The 18103-nt window shown below is 46.5% G+C and overlaps 1 protein-coding gene across 1 annotated transcript in view; it reads left to right on the top strand.

Annotated features, from left to right (window-relative positions):
* Positions 1 to 18103, top strand: part of LOC139410603 (unc-5 netrin receptor Ca) — a 196974-nt gene that overhangs the window by 149152 nt on the left and 29719 nt on the right. Inside the window, exons 10-12 of the mRNA XM_071155911.1 lie at positions 6446 to 6793; positions 12846 to 12933; positions 15743 to 15911. Coding sequence (XP_071012012.1) covers positions 6446 to 6793; positions 12846 to 12933; positions 15743 to 15911 — 605 coding nt within the window. The remainder of the gene's footprint in view (positions 1 to 6445; positions 6794 to 12845; positions 12934 to 15742; positions 15912 to 18103) is intronic.

Raw genomic sequence — 18103 nt, 5'->3', positions numbered from 1 at the left:
CTGATAACATCAACATGTTTCCCTCTCCAGCCCAGATACTCAACGTTAGCCATTTCTGATAGACTTTCCTCTTTCCTTCCATCCTGTTGAGGGACGGTACATACCATAGAAATGGCCCCAAAGCACCTCCAACCACAGCCATTTCTCCTGTTGGTGTACAGTCAATATGACCGCGCACCAGTCCACCAACCACATAGCATTATCTTGAAAGGGAATGTCCATTCTAGCAAATCTATTTCTATGGTACAGACTTCCTGATGCTCCAGTACTGTAGCTATGCCACAACCATCCAAGTTTTCCTCTGCCATTGCAGACAACACACAATAACACCAAACCTCACCGGTACAGACAACACACAATAACACCAAACCTCACTGGTACAGACAACACACAATAACACCAAACCTCACCGGTACAGACAACACACAATAACACCAAACCTCACCGGTACAGACAGCACGTGATAACACCAAACCTCACCGGTACAGACAACACACAATAACACCAAACCTCACCGGTACAGACAACACACAATAACACCAAACCTCACCGGTACAGACAACACGTGATAACACCAAACCTCACCGATACAGACAACACACAATAACACCAAACCTCACCAGTACAGACAGCACGTGATAACACCAAACCTCACCGGTACAGACAACACACAATAACACCAAACCTCACCGGTACAGACAACACGTGATAACACCAAACCTCACCGGTACAGACAACACACAATAACACCAAACCTCACCAGTACAGACAACACGTGATAACACCAAACCTCACTGGTACAGACAACACACAATAACACCAAACCTCACCAGTACAGACAGCACGTGATAACACCAAACCTCACCGGTACAGACAACACACAATAACACCAAACCTCACTGGTACAGACAACACACAATAACACCAAACCTCACCGGTACAGACAACACACAATAACACCAAACCTCACCGGTACAGACAACACACAATAACACCAAACCTCACCGGTACAGACAACACACAATAACACCAAACTTCACCTGTACAGACAAGACTTGATAACACCAAACTTCACCCGTACAGACAAGACTTGATAACACCAAACCTCACCGGTATAGAGAACACGTGATAACACCACACCTCACCAGTAGTGACCTTCATCAGCGTGACAGGCAATTCTCATTAGATCAGGATTTGAAAGATGTCGGAGACCAACCATGCAGCTTTGTGTTATTAATCCCAGACTCTCCCTCACCCTCCCACTGGTCTAAAGGTGGCCTTTACGTCTAGACTGAGGCATCTGTAGTCCACCGCTGTGAACTTTCCCTGCTGGTTGCCTGCCTGGTCTCTTACGGGGAGAGAAGAAGAAGACAGAGGCCGGATTAACATTCAAATCAGAGTGTGAATGAAAAGTGGAGATCTGAGATGGAATGCAATTTGGTCGGCAGCGCATTGTGTGTGTGTGTGTGTGTTTGAGCGCCGGGTGACATTTCATCAGCAGACCATCAGGATGTCAATCCGCTGGTGAAGGCTCATCTCAGGTTAATATTAATAAAGAATTCCGTTTTCGCCTTCCTCTTCCATCAAGCTTTTGGCAGTCTGTTGCCTGTTAATTACATTTCAGTGGGTGTGAATTGGCGGAAAGATGAGCTGGCTGGAAGAGTACAGAGACAGAGTGATGGTGAAGAAGAGGACAGAAACAGAGTGATAGTGAAGAAGAGGACAGAGACAGAGTGATGGTAAAGAAGAGGACAGAGACATAGTGATGGGGAGGAAGAGGACAGAAGGGAGGGATATTGAGGGAGGAAATGAGGGAGGAACGAGAGAGGGAGGAAGGAAACAAGGGAGGAGGTGAGGGGAGAGAGGAAGGGAGGGAAGGGAGGGAGGGATGAGAGAAAGGGAGGGGAGGGATGCTGAGGGAGGAGAGGGAGGAGAGGCATGGTGAGGGAGGAGAGTAAGGGAGAGAGGAGGTGAGGGCTGGTGAGGGAGGAGAGTAAGGGAGGGAGGAGTGGATTGGAGTGGAGTGGAGGGATGGTGAGTGAGGAGAGTAAGGGAGGGAGGAGGAGAGGGCTGGTGAGGGAAGGATGGTGAGGGAGGGATGGTGAGGAAGGAGAGTAAGAGAGGGAGGAGGGGAGGGCTGGTGAGGGAAGGATGGTGAGGAAGGAGAGTAAGAAAGGGAGGAGGAGAGGGCTGGTGAGGGAAGGATGGTGAGGGAGGGATGGTGAGGAAGGAGAGTAAGAGAGGGAGGAGGGGAGGGATGGTGAGGGAGGAAGGTAAGGGAGGGAGGAGGAGAGGGCTGGTGAGGGAAGGATGGTGAGGGAGGGATGGTGAGGAAGGAGAGTAAGAGAGGGAGGAGGGGAGGGATGGTGAGGGAGGAGAGTAAGGGAGGGAGGAGGAGAGGGCTGGTGAGGGAAGGATGGTGAGAGAGGGATGGTGAGGAAGGAGAGTAAGAGAGGGAGGAGGGGAGGGATGGTGAGGGTCAGATCGGTGTACAGGGTTTCACAAACAAACTAAAGTAGTGGACGAGCTCCTACTGTGGATGGAAACAGGATTATTAGCATGTACGTCCCAAATGGCACCCTATTCCCTATGCAGTGCACTACTTTTCACCAGGGTCCATATGGAAGCAGTGCACTACATAGGGAATAGGGTGCTATTTGGTACATTACCAGCGTCTTTTGTCCGTATCTTGCCAAAGATGATGGATGGAACCATACACTAACAGACTCAGACAAAGGAATTGATGTTTAACGAATGTTCAGGTATGATGAGATCATACCTGGTTTCGAATGCTTTCAGCTTTTCATCAAGTCTCTGTAGTGCCTCATGGTCGGAGTTTGCACCTTTGGGACAATTCCATTGGTTCCACTGAGTTAGGCAATCTCATTCAAGAGCAACTATTGTATTTCAATGAAAACAAATATGTTGAACCTGCAAGTTTGTTCCACATACTGTACCACAGGTGAGGTAGATAAATGATGGAAGCCCTCTTATGGATATACTGTACCACAGGTGAGGTAGATAAATGATGGAAGCCCTCTTATGGATATACTGTACCACAGGTGAGGTAGATAAATGATGGAAGCCCTCTTATGGATATACTGTACCACAGGTGAGGTAGATAAATGATGGAAGCCCTCTTATGGATATACTGTACCACAGGTGAGGTAGATAAATGATGGAAGCCCTCTTATGGATATACTGTACCACAGGTGAGGTAGATAAATGATGGAAGCCCTCTTATGGATATACTGTACCACAGGTGAGGTAGATAAATGATGGAAGCCCTCTTATGGATATACTGTACCACAGGTGAGGTAGATAAATGATGGAAGCCCTCTTATGGATATACTGTACCACAGGTGAGGTAGATAAATGATGGAAGCCCTCTTATGGATATACTGTACCACAGGTGAGGTAGATAAATGATGGAAGCCCTCTTATGGATATACTGTACCACAGGTGAGGTAGATAAATGATGGAAGCCCTCTTATGGATATACTGTACCACAGGTGAGGTAGATAAATGATGGAAGCCCTCTTATGGATATACTGTACCACAGGTGAGGTAGATAAATGATGGAAGCCCTCTTATGGATATACTGTACCACAGGTGAGGTAGATAAATGATGGAAGCCCTCTTATGGACATACTGTACCACAGGTGAGGTAGATACATGATGGAAGCCCTCTTATGGATATACTGTACCACAGGTGAGGTAGATAAATGATGGAAGCCCTCTTATGGATATACTGTACCACAGGTGAGGTAGATAAATGATGGAAGCCCTCTTATGGATATACTGTACCACAGGTGAGGTAGATAAATGATGGAAGCCCTCTTATGGATATACTGTACCACAGGTGAGGTAGATAAATGATGGAAGCCCTCTTATGGACATACTGTACCACAGGTGAGGTAGATAAATGATGGAAGCCCTCTTATGGACATACTGTACCACAGGTGAGGTAGATAAATGATGGAAGCCCTCTTATGGATATACTGTACCACAGGTGAGGTAGATAAATGATGGAAGCCCTCTTATGGATATACTGTACCACAGGTGAGGTAGATAAATGATGGAAGCCCTCTTATGGATATACTGTACCACAGGTGAGGTAGATAAATGATGGAAGCCCTCTTATGGATATACTGTACCACAGGTGAGGTAGATAAATGATGGAAGCCCTCTTATGGATATACTGTACCACAGGTGAGGTAGATAAATGATGGAAGCCCTCTTATGGATATACTGTACCACAGGTGAGGTAGATAAATGATGGAAGCCCTCTTATGGATATACTGTACCACAGGTGAGGTAGATAAATGATGGAAGCCCTCTTATGGATATACTGTACCACAGGTGAGGTAGATAAATGATGGAAGCCCTCTTATGGATATACTGTACCACAGGTGAGGTAGATAAATGATGGAAGCCCTCTTATGGATATACTGTACCACAGGTGAGGTAGATAAATGATGGAAGCCCTCTTATGGATATACTGTACCACAGGTGAGGTAGATAAATGATGGAGGCTCTGCTTTTTCAGGTTTAACGGTGTACGGTGTACGGTGAAGTTGTCCCTAGACACTGATCTTAGGTCCGTTTTGCATTTTCACCCCTAAATCAAATCAAATCAAATGTTATTTGTCACATGCTCCGAATACAACAGACCTTACAGTGAAATGCTGAATACAACAGGTGTAGGTAGACCTTACAGTGAAATGCTGAATACAACAGGTGTAGTAGACCTTACAGTGAAATGCTGAATACAACAGGTGTAGTAGACCTTACAGTGAAATGCTGAATACAACAGGTGTAGTAGACCTTACAGTGAAATGCTGAATACAACAGGTGTAGTAGACCTTACAGTGAAATGCTGAATACAACAGGTGTAGTAGACCTTACAGTGAAATGCTGAATACAACAGGTGTAGTAGACCTTACAGTGAAATGCTTACTTACAAGCCCATAACCAACAATGCAGTTTTAAGAAAATACCTATAAAAAAAGTAAGAGATAAGAATAACAAATAATTAAAGAGCAGCAGTAAATAACAATAGCGAGGCTTAATACAGGGGGTACCGGTCCAGAGTCAATGTGGAGGCTATATACAGGGTTACCGGTACAGAGTCGATGTGGAGGCTATATACAGGTGGTACCGGTACAGAGTCAATGTGGAGGCTATATAGAGGGGGTACCGGTCCAGAGTCAATGTGGAGGCTATATACAGGGTTACTGGTACAGAGTCGATGTGGAGGCTATATACAGGGGGTACCGGTACAGAGTCAATGTGGAGGCTATATACAGGGTTACTGGTACAGAGTCGATGTGGAGGCTATATAGAGGTGGTACCGGTACAGAGTCAATGTGGAGGCTATATAGAGGGGGTACCGGTACAGAGTCAATGTGGAGGCTATATAGAGGGGGTACTGGTACAGAGTCAATGTGGAGGCTATATAGAGGGGGTACCGGTACAAAGTCAATGTGGAGGCTATATACAGGGGGTACCGGTACAGAGTCAATGTGGAGGCTATATACAGGGTTACTGGTACAGAGTCGATGTGGAGGCTATATACAGGGGGTACCGGTACAGAGTCAATGTGGAGGCTATATACAGGGTTACTGGTACAGAGTCGATGTGGAGGCTATATAGAGGTGGTACCGGTACAGAGTCAATGTGGAGGCTATATAGAGGGGGTACCGGTACAGAGTCAATGTGGAGGCTATATAGAGGGGGTACCGGTACAAAGTCAATGTGGAGGCTATATACAGGGGGTACCGGTACAGAGTCAATGTGGAGGCTTTATAGAGGGGGTACCGGTACAGAGTCAATGTGCTAGGGCACCGGTGTCGAGGTAATTGAGGTAATATGTTATTAAAGTGACTATGCATAGATAATAACAGAGAGTAGTAGCAGCGTATAAGAGGGTGTGGGGGGGGCGGGTGGCAATGCAAATAGTCTGGGTAGCCATTTGATGACATGTTCAGTAAGGGTTCATGTTTGCATCAAGCTAATCCTAGATCTGTACCTGGTGGAAACTTTAACCCAGAGCCTAATCAACTGCCACATTCAGAGCAGGTGTGTCTGTTGTAGCATGCTAACGAGCTGCATATTAATTAGCAATCAGTGTTAATGTTCAGACCGAGTGTCGGGGCTCTTAATAAAAGTCCCCTGTACAGAAAATGCCTCATCCAATAAGACTTGTAATGTAATGTAACTGAATCATTTGACCCATTGCGTGATTAGACATTTTGAGACAATAATTCCCGAAATATAAACCTATGGTACAGACTTCCTGATGCAGTCTGCTCTTGATGAACCAGGTTATTATTGTGAACATAATTTGTTATTTATTTACACGTCTAAATAACACATTTTGTTAAATGTAAATTTGGAATTTGACAAAACGTATTATATATCATCGCTGACCTCTGACCCCCAGCTGACTTGCTGACCGCTCCCCCGGACCTGACCAACGCTGCGGCCATGTACCGCGGCCCCGTCTACGCCCTGCACGACGTGTCCGACAAGATCCCCATGACCAACTCGCCCCTTCTGGACCCCCTGCCCAACCTGAAGATCAAGGTGTACAACTCCTCTGGCCTGGTCACTCCTTCGGAAGACCTGTCTGACTTCTCCTCCAAGCTGTCCCCTAAGGTCACCCAGTCCCTGCTGGACAGTGAGAACATGAACCTGCGTAACCAGAGCCTGGCTCGGACCCGAGACCCCTCCTGCACCGCCGCAGGATCCTTCAACTCCCAGGGAGGACACCTCATTGTGCCCAACTCAGGTACTCAATCAATCCAATGTATTTTATCAAGCCCTGTTTCAAGTGTTTATTGTCACGTGCACTAGTGAAATGCCTTTTCTTGCTTTTTCACAACAATGCAGTTGTACAATAAAAAATGTATTAAAAAAAGTCAAATAGAACAAAAACACATGAGAAATATAAATAATAAGAACACTAGAAAGTAAGTAAGCTATATACAGGGTCAGTTCCAGGGTCAGTAGCTATATACAGGGACAGTAGCTATATACAGGGTCAGTTCCAGGGTCAGTAGTTATATACAGGGACAGTTCCAGGGTCAGTAGCTATATACAGGGACAGTTCCAGGGTCAGTAGCTATATACAGGGACAGTTCCAGGGTCAGTAGTTATATACAGGGTCAGTTCCAGGGTCAGTAGCTATATACAGGGACAGTAGCTATATACAGGGTCAGTTCCAGGGTCAGTAGTTATATACAGGGACAGTTCCAGGGTCAGTAGCTATATACAGGGACAGTTCCAGGGTCAGTAGCTATATACAGGGACAGTTCCAGGGTCAGTAGCTATATACAGGGACAGTTCCAGGGTCAGTAGCTATATACAGGGTCAGTTCCAGGGTCAGTAGCTACATCCAGGGTCAGTTCCAGGGTCAGTAGCTACATCCAGGGACAGTTCCAGGGTCAGTAGCTACATCCAGGGACAGTTCCAGGGTCAGTAGTTATATACAGGGACAGTTCCAGGGTCAGTAGCTATATACAGGGACAGTTCCAGGGTCAGTAGCTATATACAGGGTCAGTTCCAGGGTCAGTTCCATGGTCAGTAGCTATATACAGGGTGAGTTCCAGGGTCAGTAGCTATATACAGGGACAGTTCCAGGGTCAGTAGCTACATACAGGGACAGTTCCAGGGTCAGTAGCTATATACAGGGTCAGTTCCAGGGTCAGTAGCTATATACAGGGACAGTTCCAGGGACAGTTCCAGGGTCAGTAGCTATATACAGGGACAGTTCCAGGGTCAGTAGCTACATACAGGGACAGTTCCAGGGTCAGTAGCTATATACAGGGTCAGTTCCAGGGTCAGTAGTTATATACAGGGACAGTTCCAGGGTCAGTAGCTATATACAGGGTCAGTTCCAGGGTCAGTAGCTATATACAGGGTCAGTTCCAGGGTCAGTAGCTATATACAGGGACAGTTCCAGGGTCAGTAGCTATATACAGGGTCAGTTCCAGGGTCAGTAGCTATATACAGGATCAGTTCCAGGGTCAGTAGCTATATACAGGGTCAGTTCCAGAGTCAGTAGCTATATACAAGGTCAGTTTTCTCTATTAGGGACACACTCTCTAACTCTTAGATACCCCGTTGAGATGCCACTCATCAGTTCATTGCCATCAGTTCATTGACAGTATTTCAGTATTGAATGGACAGTTTGTTGATAGTATAGAGCTTGCCAGCTTGTAGTTCTAAAACCCAGAAATAAGTTACCTCTGGTTTGTTCAGGAATTCGGTCTGAGGTTAACACCGGCTTAGGAGATCTTATACGTTTTGTTCTGAGGTAATAGCAGTCCGTTAACATGACCTTTATGGATAATGAAGCCGTTATGTTTTGTTCTGAGATAATAGCAGTCAGTTAACATGACCTTTATGGATAATGAAGCCGTTGTGTTTTGTTCTGAGATAATAGCAGTCAGTTAACATGACCTTTATGGATAATGAAGCCGTTATGTTTTGTTCTGAGATAATAGCAGTCAGTTAACATGACCTTTATGGATAATGAAGCCGTTGAGATAATAGCAGTCAGTTAACATGACCTTTATGGATAATGAAGCCGTTGTGTTTTGTTCTGAGATAATAGCAGTCAGTTAACATGACCTTTATGGATAATGAAGCCGTTGTGTTTTGTTCTGAGATAATAGCAGTCAGTTAACATGACCTTTATGGATAATGAAGCTGTTATGTTTTGTTCTGAGGTAATAGCAGCCAGTTAACATGACCTTTATGAATTATGAAGTTTTGTGTTTTTCGTTATTACGTAAACTCTTCAAAATACCCAAAAAGGGACATTAGCCGATGAAGATTACCTCATAGAACAAAATGTATAAGCCTGTTTTTACCAGGGACCTTATTTCCAGCGTTCATCCCAAAACGCCATTCATTTTTCTCATAGGCTTTGTCCAACGAACCATGGCGGAGTTAGTGCCTACAAATCCACGCCATTACTATTTCTCTCAGTTCGTTGACAGTGTTTCAGTACTGTATTGAATTGACAGTTTGTTGACAGTGTTTCAGTACTGTATTGAATTGACATTTTGTTGAGTGTTTCAGTACTGTATTGAATTGACAGTTCGTTGAGTGTTTCAGTACACTATTGAATTGACAGTTTGTTGAGTGTTTCAGTACTGTATTGAATTGACAGTTTGTTGACAGTGTTTCAGTACTGTATTGAATTGACAGTTTGTTGACAGTGTTTCAGTACTGTATTGAATTGACAGTTTGTTGAGTGTTTCAGTACTGTATTGAATTGACAGTTTGTTGAGTGTTTCAGTACACTATTGAATTGACAGTTTGTTGAGTGTTTCAGTACTGTATTGAATTGACAGTTTGTTGACAGTGTTTCAGTACTGTATTGAATTGACAGTTTGTTGAGTGTTTCAGTACTGTATTGAATTGACAGTTTGTTGAGTGTTTCAGTACTGTATTGAATTGACAGTTTGTTGAGTGTTTCAGTACTGTATTGAATTGACAGTTTGTTGAGTGTTTCAGTACTGTATTGAATTGACAGCGAGTTGACAGAGTTTCAGGTTGGTGATATTGTCAGCAGGCTGCATTTGAAAGAAATAAAACATTATTTCACCTATATTTAAACTAGGTAGGCAAGTTGAAAACAAGTTCTCATTTACAACTGCGACATGGCCAAGATAAAGCAAAGCAGTTCGACACATACAACGACACAGAGTTACACATGGAGTAAAACAAACATACAGTCAATAATACAGTAGAAAAATAAGTCTATATACAATGTGAGCAAATGAGATGAGATAAGGGAGGTAAAGGCAATAGAAAGGTTATGGTGGTGAAGTAAATACAATATAGCAAGTAAAACACTGGAATGGTAGATTTGCAGTAGATGAATGTGCAAAGTAGAAATAATGGGGTGCAAAAAAATTAATTAAAATAAAATAAAATAAATACAGTAGGGAAAGAGGTAGTTGTTTGGGCTATTTATAGATGGACTATGTACAGGTGCAGTGATCTGTGAGCTGCTCTGACAGCTGGTGCTTAAAGCTAGTGAGTGAGATAAGTGTTTCCAGTTTCAGAGATTTTTGTAGTTCGTTCCAGTCATTCTCCAGCAGAGAAATGGAAGGAGAGGCGGCCAAAGGAGAAATTGGCTTTGGTGGTGACCGGTGAGTTATACCTGCTGGAGCGCATGCTACGGGTGGGTGCTGCTATGGTGACCAGCGAGCTGAGATAAGGGGGGACTTTACCTAGCGGGGTCTTGTAGATGACCTGGAGCCAGTGGGTTTGGCGACGAGTATGAAGCGAGGTCCAGCCAACGAGAGTGTACAGGTCGCAGTGGTGGGTAGTATATGGGGCTTTGGTGACAAAACGGATGGCACTGTGATAAACTACATCCAATTTATTGAGTAGGGTATTGGAGGCTATTTTGTAAATGACATCGCCGAAGTCGAGGATCGGTAGGATGGTCAGTTTTATGAGGGTATATTTGGCAGCATGAGTGAAGGATGCTATGTTGCGAAATAGGAAGCCAATTCTAGAGTTAACTTTGGATTGGAGATGTTTGATGTGAGTCTGGAAAGAGAGTTTACAGTCTAACCAGACACCTAGGTATTTGTAGCTGTCCACATATTCTAAGTCAGAGCCGTCCAGAGCAGTGATCCTGGACGGACGGACGGACAGGTGCAGGCAGCGATCGTTTGAAGAGCATGCATTTAGTTTTACTTGTATTTAAGAGCAGTTGGAGGCCACGGAAGGAGGTTGTTAACGCAGTGTCCAAAGAAGGGCCAGAAGTATACAGAATGGTGTCGTCTGCGTAGAGGTGGATCAGAGACTCATCAGCAGCAAGAGCGACATCATTGATGTATGCAGAGAAGTGAGTCGGCCCAAGAATTGAACCCTGTGGCACCCCCAATAGAGACTGACACACTGAACTCTATCAGAGAAGTAGTTGGTGAACCAGACGAGGAAATCATTTGAGAAACCAAGGCTGTTGAGTCTGTTGATGAGGGTGTGGTGATTGACAGAGTCGAAATGCATACCTGACTTACCTCCTCTTTGACACCTGTATGCTATTCTCTGCTCTCAGCAGCGGCAGACAGCAAGGCTGTATGGTACCACCATTCATTCTCAATGTCAAAAACTGCCACATAAATCTCTGTGTCAGGGAGGAATTCCTCCCCATCCCGAGGTGATGAATGGAAGATCTAATTGAAAGGGAGTGACGGGTTTGCCAGCAGATGGAGAACATGGCAACCTGCTTAATGAATTACATGAAAGCCGATAGCTGGCTGGAGACATGTCAAACTAATTAGCCGCTGTTTCGGAAGCACATTGACAGGTAACTGTAGCTGACTGAGGTGTAACAGTTGCCATGTTGCCAGTACTGCGTCAGCTCACTGTACCTTAGTAGACTCATTCACGTAGCCTACTATATTGGATGTTATTGATAGTCTGTCCTGATCACTTACCGTAACAGTGTTTCCTGGTTCTGGTCTTGGTTCTGGTCTGGTTCTGGTCCTGGTCCTGGTTCTGGTTCTAGTCCTGGTTCTGGTCCTGGTCCTTGTCCTTTTTCTAGTCCTAGTCCTGGTTCTAGTCCTGGTTCTAGTCATGGTCCTGGTTCTGGTTCTAGTCCTGGTTCTGGTTCTGGTCCTAGTCCTGGTTCTGGTCCTGGTTCTGGTTCTGAGGACCCAAAGGGCTTCACTTTTATTTTTTATTTTTTTCCTAGCACTAACGCTAACTGCGGCAGATCCCGGCTCATGCCTCATGCATGGGATTCCATTTGGGATTCAGACATACATGACTGTGGATCCTTGGGCAGATGAAGTACAGCCCACTTATAGAGGGTTCCTAGGGGCTGCCCATGCCTGGGCCATTAGAATATTAGCTCCGATTAGGGCCAAGTACATGGGATTGTGGCTTGGAGTTGATTAAACACAACGAATGTGATGATTCGAATGTGAAGATTCAATCCGGTTTGTCCCTTTAGTGTTCCTACACAGGTTTGAGAGCATCGTAAAGTAAAGTGTTACCCAAAATGATATGCAGTCATACTTTCACATAAGAGCCTGATCAAGCTGGCCAGCAGTATTGATGTAGGGTTTAATTGAACCTCTGTTCTCCTGTGCAGCTCTGTCAACACATGCCACAGACTAGTGTCCTTTCTTCTTGGGTTGGAGTGTTCCTTATGTTCCCCCTCACTGACACTTTAGTTCCCATTTAATCGTAGTAAGTGTTTGGCTGGAGGCACAGGGGAACAGTGCAAATGTCACCCTCTGGAGCGCTCCCCACAGCGACCCGGGGAATTAGTGATTGGATGAGAGCCTCACTCCCTGCTGGAGGGACTGAACACAGTAAACAGTCACATTGGAAACAGCCCTGTGTCCAAATGAGTGCAAATCAGACACAGGCTAAAAGCCTGATAAGTGGCTACTTGGACCAAGAGGAGGAACAGTCACATAGGAAACAGCCTTGTGTCCAAATTAGTCCAAATCACAGACACAGGCTAAAAGCCTGATAAGTGGCTACTGGGACCAAGAGGAGTCCTGTTTTGTTGGCCACTTGAGATATTTAATGTGGGGGTGTGGGTATATAGTTGATGTGGATGTGTGCCTCTCACTCAGCCCAGTCTGTGTTATTTTCAGGAGTCCAGCCTGCGGTGTCACTTACTGACCTGACTTGTGATTTCTCTCTCCCTCTCTCTCCTTCTCTCGCTCTCTCTCCCTCTATCTCCTTCTCTCACTTTTTCTCGCTCCTCTTGCTCTCTCTGCGTTCTCGCTCTCTCCGCGCTCTCGCTCTTTCTCCCCCCCTCACTCTCCTCCTTCCTCCCTCCCTCCCTCCTGCAGGTGTGAGCTTGCTGGTGCCAGCGGGTGCTGTTCCTCAGGGTCGTGTGTATGAGATGTACGTGACGGTGCACAGGAAGGACAGCATGAGGTGAGCTCCATTAGCACAGTAGCAGCACCAGGGCCTTCCTGTCAGCCTATTCTGTCAGCCTGCCTGCCTTCCTATCAGCCTATTCTGTCAGCCTGCCTGTCTTCCTGTCAGCCTGTTCTGTCAGCCTGCCTGTTTTACTGTCAACCTATTCTGTCAGCCTGCCTGCCTTCCTGTCAGCCTGTTCTGTCAGCCTGCCTGTCTTCCTGTCAGCCTGCCTGCCTTCCTGTCAGCCTGCCTGCCTTCCTGTCAGCCTGTCTGCCTTCCTGTCAGCCTTCCTGTCAGCCTTCCTGCCTTCATGTCAGCCTGCCTATCTTCCTGTCAGCCTGTTCTGTCAGCCTGCCTGCCTTCCTGTCAGCCTGCCTGCCTTCCTGTCAGCCTGTTCTGTCAGCCTGCCTGTCTTCCTATCAGCCTATTCTGTCAGCCTGCCTGTTTTCCTGTCAGCCTATTCTGTCAGCCTGCCTGCCTTCCTGTCAGCCTGTTCTGTCAGCCTGCCTGTCTTCCTGTCAGCCTGCCTGCCTTCCTGTCAGCCTTCCTGCCTTCCTGTCAGCCTGCCTGCCTTCCTGTCAGCCTGTTCTGTCAGCCTGCCTGTCTTCCTGTCAGCCTGTTCTGTCAGCCTGCCTGCCTTCCTGTCAGCCTGCCTGCCTTCCTGTCAGCCTGCCTGCCTTCCTGTCAGCCTTCCTGCCTTCCTGTCAGCCTTCCTATCAGCCTGTTCTGTCAGCCTTCCTGCCTTCCTGCCTGGCTGTTCTGTCAGCCTGCCTGCCTTCCTGCCTGGCTGTTCTGTCAGCCTGCCTCCCTGCCTGTCCTTGTGTTCTACTCTCCCGTCTTCAACCAATAAGCAGCTCAATACCAGCTAAACTCTTGTATTCTTACCCACCGCCAATGATACCAGTCCCAGTATTACCCAGATATAAGACAGATTTTCAGTACCAATCATATTTGAGACATTTTGTCCACTACTCAAGAGACATTTAATAGAAAAAGTGCTGTGTGTAGACAGTACATTCAGAAAGTATTCAGACCCCTTGACTTTTTCCACATTTTGTTACGTTACTGCCTTATACTGAAATGTATTAAATGACATATTTTCCTCACCAATCTACACACAATACCCCATAATGACATACAGAAAACGGGTTTGTAGAAATGTTTGCAAATGTATTAAAAATAAAAACCAGATTCCTTATTTACATAAATATTCAGACCCTTTGCTATGAGACTTGACATTGAGCGTAGGTGCATCCTAGAGATGTTTCTACAACTTGATTGGTGTCCACCTGTGATAAATTCAATAGATTGGACATGATTTGGAAAAACACACAACTGTCTACAGGAAGTCAGCTTTCACCTTTGTTCACCTTTTGTTGCCTTACAGCCTGAAACGAAAACACATAAAATCAGACTTTATTTACAGACAGTAACCCACAATATCCAAGTGAAAAGAAAATAAAGAAAAAAAAACTGAAAATTAACTACAATTAAAACAGTAAAATACTCTATTTAGATAGGTCAACACCCTCCTGAGTTAATACTTGGTGGAACCATCTTTAATTACAGCCACGAGTCTCTTTGAACACATCTCTACTAACTTTGCACACCTGGACTGTGCAATATTTGCCCATTCTTCCTTGCAGAATTGTTGAAGCTCAGTCAAATTGCATGGTGACTGCTCATGGACTGCACTCTTCAAGTCATTCCACAGATTCTTGATGGGATTTACGTCGGGGCTCTGACTAGGCCACTCAAGGACAAGAATCTGTCGGTATTTTACACTTTCCATTTCCACTTCTATCCTATCCAGTCCCTGCCGAAGAGAAACACCCCACAACAGGGCGCTGCCACCGCCATGCTTTGCTGTAGGCATGGTGTTCTTTGGATGGAAAAATATATTGGGTTTTTGCCAGAAATATCGTTTTAAGTTCAGGACAAAAAAGTCAATTTTGGTCTCATCTGACCACAGCACCTTTTGCCACTTGGCCTCCGAGGCCAAGTGGCACATCTACAATGTGATTTTTGGCAAAGCTTCAAACGAGACTTGATAGTGGCTTTTTTTTGAGGAGTGTTTTTTTTTCTTGCCTCATAGAGGCCAGATTTGTGGAAGGCTGGTGATATTGTGGTCACATGCACACATTGACCTGTCTTTGCCTCCTTCAAAGTCGCCATTGGCTTCTTGGTAGCCTCATGCCTCCTTGCCCTGGGAAGGTGCACCTTCCAACAGGACAATGACCTTAAGCACACAACCAAGACAAAGCAGGAGTGGCTTCGGGACAAGTCTCTGAATGCCCTGGAGTGGCCCAGCCAGAGCCCAGACTCGAACCCGGTCAAACATCTCTAGAGAGACCTTAAAATAGCTGTGCAGCGACGCTCCCCGTCCAATCTGACAGAGCGTGAGAGGATTTGCAGAGAAGAATAGGAGAACCTCCCCAAATACAGGTGTGCCAAGCTTGTAGCGTCATACCCAAGAAGACTTGAGGCTGTAATCACTGCTAAATGTGCTTCAAAAAATGACTGAGTAAATACTTATGTTAATGTTGTATTTCCATTTTTTGTTTGTTTTTTTGTTTTGTCATTATGTGTGTAGATGAGGGGAAAAAACGATTTAATCCATTTTAGAATAAGTTTGTAACATAACAAAATGAGGGAAAAGTCAAGGGGTCTGAATACACTGTACTCGGTAACCAAAGGAAATTCACACATCTGCAAACATCAGTTCAGGTTCTGTAAAAAAAAAAAGTTTACTACAGTGACAATACATTTTGTCCTGAAAGGAGCATTTTAAAATCTCTCTCTCTCTCCTTCTCTCGCTCTCTAGGCCACCGGTAGAGGATGTTCAGACAGTGTTGAGCCCCGTGGTGAGCTGTGGTCCCCCAGGGGCCCTCCTGACCCGCCCAGTCATCCTCACCATTCATCACTGTGCCGAGGCCGACGGAGACGATTGGCAGATCCAGTTGAAGAACCAGCTGAATCAGGGCCAATGGGAGGTGAGAACGGTAGTTGTAACGGTCAGGCTTATTTATAAACCACAGGTCATGTTCCCCTGCTCAGACGTATGCCAGCTTTTACACTACGTTTCAGCTAACCACATGTATCAGCAACCTGGTGCCTGACTGCACAGTCGATGACATCGCACGCGACCATTGGTTGATGCATGCAACGTCTGAGCAGGGGATCACGACCTATAGCGGAGAGGGTGGGACTGTCACTGTAGTGAGTCATTGAAGAATACAACTGAAATATTCACGCTTGCATCAATATTCATCAATATTCATCAATATTCATCAATATTCATGCTTTGTCATGAAGCTTTGTCAGGTTAAATATACCATATGTGTGTATACTGTACCTGCTGTTGACAAGGAAGTCATAGTGTTGAATTGTATACAGAAGATATAGTCTGGTGGAACAGACATGTTTCCTGGGTAGGAGGAACTGCAGAGGTCCCCCATGCCAATATCGACATAAAGACAGGATGTGTCCCAAACAGCATCCTCTTCCATACAGGCTCTGGTCAGAGGTAGGGGACTGTACAGGCTCTGGTAAGAGGTAGGGGACTATACAGGCTCTGGTCAGAGGTAGGGGACTATACAGGCTCTGGTCAGAGGTAGGGGACTATACAGGCTCTGGTCAGAGGTAGGGGACTATACAGGCTCTGGTCAGAGGTAGGGGACTATACAGGCTCTGGTCAGAGGTAGGGGACTGTACAGGCTCTGGTCAGAGGTAGGGGACTATACAGGCTCTGGTCAGAGGTAGGGGACTGTACAGGCTCTGGTCAGAGGTAGGGGACTGTACAGGCTCTGGTCAGAGGTAGGGGACTGTACAGGCTCTGGTCAGAGGTAGGGGACTATACAGGGTATAATTTGGGACACAGCCACGTGCTTGTAGAATGGGATAAGTGTAGTGATGGCAGGGGGAGAAGACAGACTGGGCCACGCTTGGCAGGGCTCTGTAAACACAGCACCCAAACTCAATTAGACCAGCAAGGATGGTTGAAAAACTGTTAGCACAATGAATTTGCTCCAGTTCCACCCCTCTGTTTCATCCCTCTGTTCCATACCTCCCTCCATCTGTTCCATCCCTCTCTTTCTCCCTCTGTTACATCTCTCCCTACCTCCCTCCCTCCCTCCGTTCCATCCCTTCCTCTGTTCCATTTTTCCCTCTGTTCCATCCCTCCCTCCCTCTGTTCCATCCCTCCCTCCCTCCCTCCGACCGCTCTCTCCCTCCCTCCCTCTGTTCCATCTCTCCCTCCCTCCCTTCCCTTCCCTTCCTCCCTCTGTTCCATCCCTTCCTCCCTCCGTTCCCTCCCTCCCTCTGTTCTGCCCCTCCCTCCGTTCCGTTCCCTAACTATGTTCCATCCCTCCCTCTGTTCCATCCATCCCTCCCTTCTCTCCCTCCCTCCTTCCGTTCCATCCCTTCCTCCCTCCCTCTGTTCCATCCCTTCCTCACTCCATTCCCTCCCTCCCTCCATTCCATCCCTTCCTCCCTCCCTCTGTTCCATCCCTTCCTCCCTCCATTCCATCCCTTCCTCCCTCCCTCTGTTCCATCCCTTCCTCCCTCCGTTCCCTCCCTCTGTTCCATCCATCCCTCCCTCTGTTCCATCCATCCCTCCTTTCTCTCCATCCCTCCCTTCCCTCCCTCCCTCCTTTCTCTCCATCCCTCCCTCTGTTCCATCCATCCCTCCTTTCTCTCCATCCCTCCCTTCCCTCCCTCCCTCCTTTCTCTCCATCCCTCCCTCTGTTCCATCCATCCCTCCCTCTGTTCCATCCATCCCTCCCTCCCTTCTCTCCCTCCCTCCTTCCCTTCCATCCCTTCCTCCCTCCCTCTGTTCCATCCCTTCCTCACTCCATTCCCTCCCTCCCTCCATTCCATCCCTCCCTCCCTCTGTTCCATCCCTTCCTCCCTCCGTTCCCTCCCTCTGTTCCATCCATCCCTCCCTCTGTTCCATCCATCCCTCCTTTCTCTCCATCCCTCCCTTCCCTCCCTCCCTCCTTTCTCTCCATCCCTCCCTCTGTTCCATCCATCCCTCCTTTCTCTCCATCCCTCCCTTCCCTCCCTCCCTCCTTTCTCTCCATCCCTCCCTCTGTTCCATCCATCCCTCCCTCTGTTCCATCCATCCCTCCCTCCTTTCTCTCCATCCCTCCCTCCCTCCCTCCCTCCTTCCCTCCCTCTCTCACAG

This window comes from Oncorhynchus clarkii, chromosome 6 (genome assembly GCF_045791955.1).
Source record: "Oncorhynchus clarkii lewisi isolate Uvic-CL-2024 chromosome 6, UVic_Ocla_1.0, whole genome shotgun sequence".
NCBI lineage: Eukaryota > Metazoa > Chordata > Actinopteri > Salmoniformes > Salmonidae > Oncorhynchus > Oncorhynchus clarkii.
This window is presented reverse-complemented; position numbering and strand designations above follow the sequence as displayed.